This window comes from Aulonocara sp. 'chitande type north' Nkhata Bay, linkage group LG7, assembly GCF_057382095.1.
Source record: "Aulonocara sp. 'chitande type north' Nkhata Bay isolate Kocher_YH1m ecotype deep benthic linkage group LG7, A_spYH_male_GT1.1, whole genome shotgun sequence".
Taxonomy (NCBI): Eukaryota; Metazoa; Chordata; class Actinopteri; order Cichliformes; family Cichlidae; genus Aulonocara; species Aulonocara sp. 'chitande type north' Nkhata Bay.
The window spans coordinates 47,569,292-47,578,434 of record NC_141350.1 but is presented as its reverse complement, the minus strand read 5'-3'; the positions used below and the strand labels follow the sequence as shown (position 1 = coordinate 47,578,434).

The 9,143-nt window shown below is 40.6% G+C and overlaps 1 protein-coding gene across 1 annotated transcript; it reads left to right on the top strand.

Moving 5' to 3' along the window:
- The first annotated feature begins 4,618 nt into the window (after positions 1 to 4,618).
- LOC147326024 (E3 SUMO-protein ligase ZBED1-like) lies at positions 4,619 to 6,919 on the top strand. Its single transcript, XM_086300871.1, has 2 exons — positions 4,619 to 5,864; positions 6,029 to 6,919. The coding sequence occupies exons 1-2, from the start codon at positions 4,810 to 4,812 to the stop codon at positions 6,702 to 6,704; spliced, it is 1,731 nt and encodes a 576-aa protein (XP_086156997.1). The 5' UTR covers positions 4,619 to 4,809; the 3' UTR covers positions 6,705 to 6,919.
- The last annotated feature ends 2,224 nt before the right edge of the window (positions 6,920 to 9,143 follow it).

Here is a 9,143-nt window from a genome sequence, read left to right as displayed (position 1 = left end):
TTCGAAGCACATAGTGCACACTGTGGGAATTTACGACTGTGCGTGAATCCCCCCCTGATATTGGTATGATCCGAGCTCAGGCACTAAGCGACTGAGCGAGGGGGCGGGGCAGCTGCTGCCCGTGAGTGCGCTGTTGGAGAAACGGAGCCAGCCATACTAAGGAGAGCTTAAGTTTGAGCAGGTACCAAAGCAAATCATTCGTACCGTACAAATAATGTAAATATGACGGTGCATCACGAAAGATTGATATCAAACTGATCACTTGACCAATATTACGTTACTTGCTCTTCAAGTGAATCAACAAATGGCAAAATGAAAAGCCGAACAAATGCTATTTTTTTTTTAGAGAGTCTTAGCTTACGTGTGTTTATTTCATATTTTCAGTTCTTACCCTCCCCGACTAAATCGGTTTCAGTTATGTACTGAAATATAAGAATGGACATTCGAGGCTTCTTTCAAAGAAAAAACTCAGGTAAATGTTATTTTATATATTATGCTTTGTATGTTGTTCAGTATATTTCTATGCAAAACAAGAGGGATTTCAGTACACAGCAGGATATTCACATTTGTAACCAGATATTTACACTTTAGGGAGAAAACATAAAACATTTTTACTGTACAACATCAATTTAGAGTAAACTTTTGTTTTAGATAAATATTGAAATATATTTTGAATTAGTTAAATGTCAGAATAAAGAGACAGAGCTGTCTATTTTTTATCACTTTGATCAAATGTAGGAGTACATGTACACTAAGTTTATTGTTAATTAATAAGAAAACTGCAGACGATTCCATTCTGAGCTGAAGAAGCTTCTGATAGGTTAGTAGAGTCCATGTGAGTAAATTGGTGGCACACCTGTGGATGCATATAAGGCAAAACACAGAGCCTGTTTCTTTGACATAGGAACATCAAGAGATATCAACCAAAACACCAGGAAAAGAACTGTGGAGCTCCATAAATGTGGCTCAAGTTTGAATACAATTTGGTGCCATTTGCAATTAAGAAACACAGATAGTTTCTCTCTTTACTCTTAAAGTTAACAAATATGTTTTTATATTTATCAATCAAAAAAAATAAACATTTAGTCTGATTTGATGTTGCAATTAAAAAAGTGTTTTTATCTGAAGAGTAAATATCTGGTTTCAACTGTATATTTGATGATTGTCAGCACAAAGAGGGAGAGAGAGGAGAACGAGGACAGAACAGATGAACAAGAGCAGGTGAGACACACATGTTAGTCAAATGGTTGTTTACCAAAAGTATCACCGTATCATAGGTCCTCATGTATCTCGTACCTAGTGTTTCTTTTTAGGTTTGTTATTTTTCAAATTCTGTATTTATTAAGTTATGCAGGCTTGTTTGCACAACAAGGCTAAATAATTATATAAACTTTTCTCAATCTAAATAGTGGACTTTGGTAGAATTAAAAAATAAGTGTAGTGCAGGTCTATGATGATTTTTAGTGCTATCATCTAGTTCTGATTCTGGTTCTGTCTTGGTTAAGTCCTCAGTAGTCCTGATTTTGAACTGTTGTAGTCCTGTTTTAATTCTGGATCAGTTCTGGGTCTGGTTGAATTGGGGTTTAGTCCTCGTGTCTTGATACAGCCCTGACCTTGTTCTGCCTTGCTGCTTAATTAAAAAACTAGTTTAAGGTGTCCTGCACATGTGATATATATTTTTCCCTATATGAAGTCATTCTTTTTTGAACAGAGCCTATTAATCTTTCAGTCATTTCTACACCCCCCCCCCAAAAAAAAAAAAAAAAAAAAAAAATCCCACATGCATACTACTCTTTGGGCTAAGCCCCGGGTGTTTCAAATGTCTGGCTCCGCCTCTGGGCTGCACTGTCGAGCGCAGATCCACTGAGCGCTCCACACAGACAGCATCGTCAGAAGGAAGAGCGCAGGGCACCTCCCCCACTCTCATTCAGATCTGGCGTTTGGAATTATTTTGGTTTTCATGTGACGTATGACCCTGAAGGTAAGCGAGTCATGGACTAAAGTAAAACAGTATGTTGGATGTGCCATGCAATGCTTAATTACATTGGTGTGAACTAGTGTGTTAGCGCAGTTAGCTCGTTAACGTGTTGGCCGTCTGGCCCCATGCACGGGGCGATCGGCGGTAGCTCGTTAACGGAGATTTGCCGTGTTGTGGCGTTAAGGTCATTTCAACGAGATTAACCTGAAAGCACTAGTGGGAACACAACGAATATGACTGCACATTTACGCCGACATCATCCTAGTGCAAAGACAAAAACAACAAGCATGCTACTAACTTTAGCCGAGTCATTTAGACAGCTGTTAGCACATGATTCTCCTTATGCTGCTGAGAATATAGCCCAGAAGAAGCAGATAGTATAGCTTTTATTTTGGAAAGAGATATTTCTCTGTAATAAACTCTCTTTTCCAAAGATGAATGATTCCTCAATCAGATACAGGGCTTGCAAAATCGCTAGCCCGACGTCCCGGAGCTAGCGATCTTTCCAGTCGGGCTACAAAAATCTCTCTGCCCTGCCCGTCGGGCTATTGTAGGAAAAATATATGTCAATGCTTTTGCATTCTTTCAGAAATGTAGCTGGGTAATTATGTCATTGGCATCGGTGAGCCACTGTCAATATGTGACATATTGAAATCGCGTTTGAATTTGCGCTTGTTTTTTTGCTTTCACTTTGCAATGACAGCACTGATCTGTGAGTGATGATAATTTGTGCACCAATTCCTCTGACATCGTCTTATTAATCGTTAGCTTACTATGCAAACATGACAAGTGAAATCTCCCGCAGCAAGCTTAAACATGTGAGAGGTTGATCGCGCAGAGAATCGCTGAGCTTATGTGAGTCCGTGTGTAAAAGTAGCAGGATTTATATTTCAGCTCTGCTGAGCCAAATAAGACAGGTCGGGGTGAAGAAGTGACAGCCAAAGAAAAGCTTACCACAAAACGGAGAAGTTATGACAAATGAGACTATAAGGCAAAAAGAAAGTGCAGCTTTATGGTTTCATGGACAAAAGAATTTCTGTGGCTGCAATATGACGAGCTAAATAAGCAGGGGTGCACATAAGTGGTCCGCAGGTGCGCATTCGCTGTCAAAATAAAAAACGCGCACAAGGGTTAGGGTTAAATTTAAAAACTGTACTTTTGAGTTAAAATATATATTTATAATTTTAATAAATGACAAATTAAAAAGGCATGAACATTTTTTTGTATCGAAAAAATATCGAACCGTGACACCAAAGTATCGAACCGAACCGAACCGTGAATTTTGTGTATCGTTGCACCCCTAATATATATATATATATATATATATACACATATAGTATATACACTGGGTGAATGTGCAGTAGTAGCAGCAAGCAGGTGAATTCTGTACATTAATATGAATAGACATCTGACTATTTTACAGGATATATTTAAAATTAAAGGAATTTGAAATGTACATTGTGCCTTGGTTCAGTGTCTGGAAGAGTCCTGACTCAGTCAATTATAGATGATGTGAGAGGGCGGGTGTGTGTGTTTAGGGCACGGATGGCTTGGGGATAGAAGCTCCTCTTGAGTCTCTCTGTCCTTGCCCGGAAGATGCGGAACCTTCTACCAGATTGCAGAAGTTGGAACAGTTTGTTGCCAGGATGGGACGGGTCCTTCAGTATCTGCGCTGCTCTAGTCCGGCATCTCCTGGTGTAGGTGTCCTGAAGCGGGGGGAGAGCAATCCTGCAGCAGCGTTCTGCTGTACGGATCACTCTCTGGAGAGCTTTTTGGTCCTTCACACAGCTGTTCCCGAACCACGATGTCATGTTCTGTGTGAGGATGCTCTCCACAGCGCCTGTATAGAAAATCCTGAGGATCTTTGGAGAGACCCTGAACTTCCTCAGTTGTCGTAGGTGATACAGGCGCTGCCTAGCCTTTTTGGTCTGGACCTGAATGTGGGCAGCCCATGTCAGGTCTGAGGAGATGTGGACACCAAGATACTTGAAGGACTGCACCCTCTCCACTGGAGCTCCATTGATGATAATGGGCTTGTAGTCTCTGTGCTGACCCCTTCTGAAGTCCACCACCACCTCCTTGGTCTTGCTGACAGGATGAAGTGAACTACACCATTTTTGTTACGTATTTGCATATTTCTGACAATCAAGAAGTTATATTTTGTCTCTGAAAAGTCATTGCAGGAGTTCTAATGCAGGTTTTTCAAACTACTAGGATACGGCAGACCATAAAAGACCAAACCACAAGACAACTATCATGAAGAGAACTATGTATAAACCCAGCTCTGGAGAAAATGGGATGCTGTAAGAGCAAAAGAAAAATAGAATTTAAGGACTTGATCTAATAACTCGATATTTTATTTAAAATAGTACACAGAAATCATATCAAATGTTTAAATTGACGTGTCACTGTATTTCTTTGTCTTGTTTTATTCACACCTGTAAAATATATATATATATAAATAAATAAATACACTGTGTGGCTCATCTGTTACAGTGACTTTGCTGCCAATGCTGTTACCATTATGCACCTGGAACCTTTGGTGGCGTTATGGTCACTGCCACATAAGTTACGTTAATGTTATAATTAGTGCTGTCAAAATTATCGCGTTAATTGTTAAGATCAACGCGAAATGTTTAATGCATTAAAAAAATTTAACGCTGATTTTGTTTTTTTATTAATTTCCTGTAATCTAAGACCTTTAAATTCATGAGCACCTCTGGAGGAGGGGGCAACAGTGTGCTATGCTGGCGTTTGGCCTGACAGAAATGATTAGAAGAAGAAGTGACACCATGCTACTATCTAGCTAACACTAGCTAACACACGCAAGCATGGACGAGGGCGGACTTTTGGGTGGAAAGTTTCTCTTTAAGAAGTTGCCTGATGGCTTGTTGGACAAAACGAGAGTAAGATGCACAATTTGCAAAGCTGAATTCAAGTACCACAGAAGCAGTTCATCACTGGCGTATCACCTGAGAGCAAAACACCCAACTGAATCCACCTCTACGGGACCTCGCCAGTCTACGCTTCAGGAGTATGGTGCTTGTGGACGAATAACAAAAAATGTGAGAGAAAAGGTAACCAATTCCTTGGTTGTTTGGATAGCTAAAAACTGCCGACCAGTTAGCATAGTAGAAGATGATGGACTGAGAGAAGTCATTCGTGCTGCATCAGGAGATGAGTGTTACAATCTGCCCTCGAGAGGAACCATTGTGTCGAGACTGCACACTTTGTATGGGGACCAGAGGGCTCAGCAGTCCAGCAAGCTTGTGCAAGTAAGGAATGTCGCTCTCACCGGAGACCACTGGACTTCGGTGAACAACGATAATTACTTGGGGGTCATGGCGCATTTTATTGATAACGACTGGACTATGCAATCGTTTGCACTAACAGTGAGTAAAACTGAAGAGAGACACTATGCTGACCATTTTCTGAATGTTGCAAACGAATGGAAAATCAAGGACAAGGTAACCACGCTTGGCACCGACAGTGCTCGTAACATGGTTGCAGCCGCCAGACTACTTCCATTTGAACACATGCCCTGCATGGCCCACATTCTGCAAAGAACGGTCACAGTTTCTCTTAATGACAGCGCATTTGAAAGGGCTCTGGCCAAATGTCGCAAGATTGTTGGACATTTTAAGCATAGTCCAGCAAACGCTCAGGAATTAAAGGCACAGCAAGCTGCACATGGACATCAAACAGAACCGCTTGTTCAGGACGTTCCAACAAGATGGAACTCCACCCTAGAGATGATCAAGCGGATCCAGAGAAACAAATTTGGGCTGACCACCATCCTGACTCAACAAAACAGCAAGGTGACTATGTTGACTGACCAGGAGCTTGACAGACTGCAAAAGCTGGAGGAACTACTGGAACTTTGCAGGTAAATACATTTTGTTTCTCATGATTGTGTGTCTATCTTTGCATTCTAGCTTTGTTTTCAAGTATGTTCTCCACCTCCACCTCTCTGTGTATTTTCATATGTAGTTTTTATGTTTGTCTCTGTGTGATTAATAGAAAAATACAGACTTGATCTTTCTATTGCAGATATGTTACCGAACTGCTGGGAGGAGAGCGGTATGTCTCTTGTTCCATGGTGTTGCCAGCCTTGTGTCATTTGTTCAGGATTATGGAGCCCTCAGATGATGACCCAGTCTACGTTTTGAGGTTTAAGAAGATTTTTACCACAGACCTAGCTCAGCGGAGGGACATCAGCAATCTCACATGGCTGAAGATCGCTACTGCCCTTGATCCCAGGTTTAAAGATCTTAAATGCCTTTCCAAAGATGAAAGAAGAGAGGTGTGGGCATCAGTACATGACCTTCTGATGTCAGAGACGGATGCACACCAACCATCTGCTCAGACAACAGAGGAACCCTCACCAAAGAAGAGCAAGATGTCCATCTGCTTGCTGGGTTCTCCTGATTCAGATACAGAGGAAGAGGAAGATGCTATAGACTGCTGTCTGAATCTGTACAAAGCAGAGCCCAAAATTGACATAGGAGAGTGTCCACTACAGTGGTGGTTAAAGAGAGAAGGAGCACATGCCAGGCTGGCACCTATTGCACGCAAGTACCTGTCAACCCCTGCAACCACAGTGCCTTGTGAGAGATTATTCTCACTCTCAGGTCACATCATTCAAAAGAAGCGTGCTTCTTTGTCATCAGACAATGTAAACAGAATAGTCTGCCTCAGTAACTGGCTGAGTGCAAAGAAGGACTAATCCAGATTGCTCCTTTGAAGTGAAAAATGTTCAACATTCTGGGTTTTCAGCTGTGTCTTTTTGTGTTTTAAATACTGAGTTTTGTGCACCCTTTATTGTTATGATATTCACTTTAACCTGTAGGCCTGGGTTCAGTCACTGTTGATGGCCTTAAAGGTTTTTTGTAAGTTTTCACTGTGTTAAAGATTGATGAAAACTATTAAAATTCTCTTTGAATTTCAGCATACATTCTTTGTGTTTATTCTGCATTTACTTCATTGTGTTGCATAAATGTCTGTTACAATCTTAAAATATAAAGAATAAAAAAAATGTAATTGGAGCCAGGCTATTAATAAAGTAATTGAGATTAATCGCAATTAATAACAGAAAATTGTGAGATTAGTTAGTTAATTTTTTTTAATCTATTGACAGCACTAGTTATAATAGATTATAACAGGGATCTGGGCCTTCTTATGCAGGTGTGATTAAATTTCCATTGGGCGAAAACCCAACCAAACAAAAAAACTACACTTTCTTAAGGCAACAATATTTGAAGGTTTTCTATATGGTGGCCAGGTGTAAGATACAGGGAGTGCAGAATTATTAGGCAAGTTGTATTTTTGAGGAATAATGTTATTATTGAACAACAACCATGTTCTCAATTAACCCAAAAAACTCATTAATATCAAAGATGAATGTTTTTGGAAGTAGTTTTTAGTTTGTTTTTAGTTTTAGCTATTTTAGGGGGATATCTGTGTGTGCAGGTGACTATTACTGTGCATAATTATTAGGCAACTTAACAAAAAACAAATATATACCCATTTCAATTATTTATTTTTACCAGTGAAACCAATATAACATCTCCACATTCACAAATATACATTTCTGACATTCAAAAACAAAACAAAAACAAATCAGCGACCAATATAGCCACCTTTCTTTGCAAGGACACTCAAAAGCCTGCCATCCATGGATTCTGTCAGTGTTGTGATCTGTTCACCATCAACATTGCGTGCAGCAGCAACCACAGCCTCCCAGACACTGTTCAGAGAGGTGTACTGTTTTCCCTCCTTGTAAATCTCACATTTGATGATGGACCACAGGTTCTCAATGGGGTTCAGATCAGGTGAACAAGGAGGCCATGTCATTAGTTTTTCTTCTTTTATACCCTTTCTTGCCAGCCACGCTGTGGAGTACTTGGACGCGTGTGATGGAGCATTGTCCTGCATGGAAATCATGTTTTTCTTGAAGGATGCAGACTTCTTCCTGTACCACTGCTTGAAGGTGTCTTCCAGAAACTGGCAGTAGGACTGGGAGTTGAGCTTGACTCCATCCTCAACCCGAAAAGGCCCCACAAGCTCATCTTTGATGATACCAGCCCAAACCAGTACTCCACCTCCACCTTGCTGGCGTCTGAGTCGGACTGGAGCTCTCTGCCCTTTACCAATCCAGCCACGGGCCCATCCATCTGGCCCATCAAGACTCACTCTCATTTCATCAGTCCATAAAACCTTAGAAAAACCAGTCTTGAGATATTTCTTGGCCCAGTCTTGACGTTTCAGCTTGTGTGTCTTGTTCAGTGGTGGTCGTCTTTCAGCCTTTCTTACCTTGGCCATGTCTCTGAGAATTGCACACCTTGTGCTTTTGGGCACTCCAGTGATGTTGCAGCTCTGAAATATGGCCAAACTGGTGGCAAGTGGCATCTTGGCAGCTGCACGCTTGACTTTTCTCAGTTCATGGGCAGTTATTTTGCGCCTTGGTTTTTCCACACGCTTCTTGCGACCCTGTTGACTATTTTGAATGAAACGCTTGATTGTTCGATGATCACGCTTCAGAAGCTTTGCAATTTTGAGACTGCTGCATCCCTCTGCAAGATATCTCACTATTTTTGACTTTTCTGAGCCTGTCAAGTCCTTCTTTTGACCCATTTTGCCAAAGGAAAGGACGCTGCCTAATAATTATGCACACCTGATATAGGGTGTTGATGTCATTAGACCACACCCCTTCTCATTACAGAGATGCACATCACCTAATATGCTTAATTGGTAGTAGGCTTTCGAGCCTATACAGCTTGGAGTAAGACAACATGCATGAAGAGGATGATGTGGACAAAATACTCATTTGCCTAATAATTCTGCACTCCCTGTAGATTAACTACAGCTACAGAAATACACGGTCCAAAAACAATTATAGCCCACATATAGATTCTGCTCTCAGAACAAAAGCATCATTTTCTCTTGATCAAGTCCAATTTCTAAACATTTGCAAAAGGTTATAGCTATATAGTTTATATCCTACCAATTCACAGTTATTAAAGCCTGGTAAAAGTATCATTTCAATAAGAAACCTTCCCATTCATTAGTCCCTTTTAACCCTATCAAATGTATATAGCACTTGAAATTAAGAAGTAATACAAATAACAGAATAGTTTATAGTTTCCTCTTTTTCCTCTTTTATTTA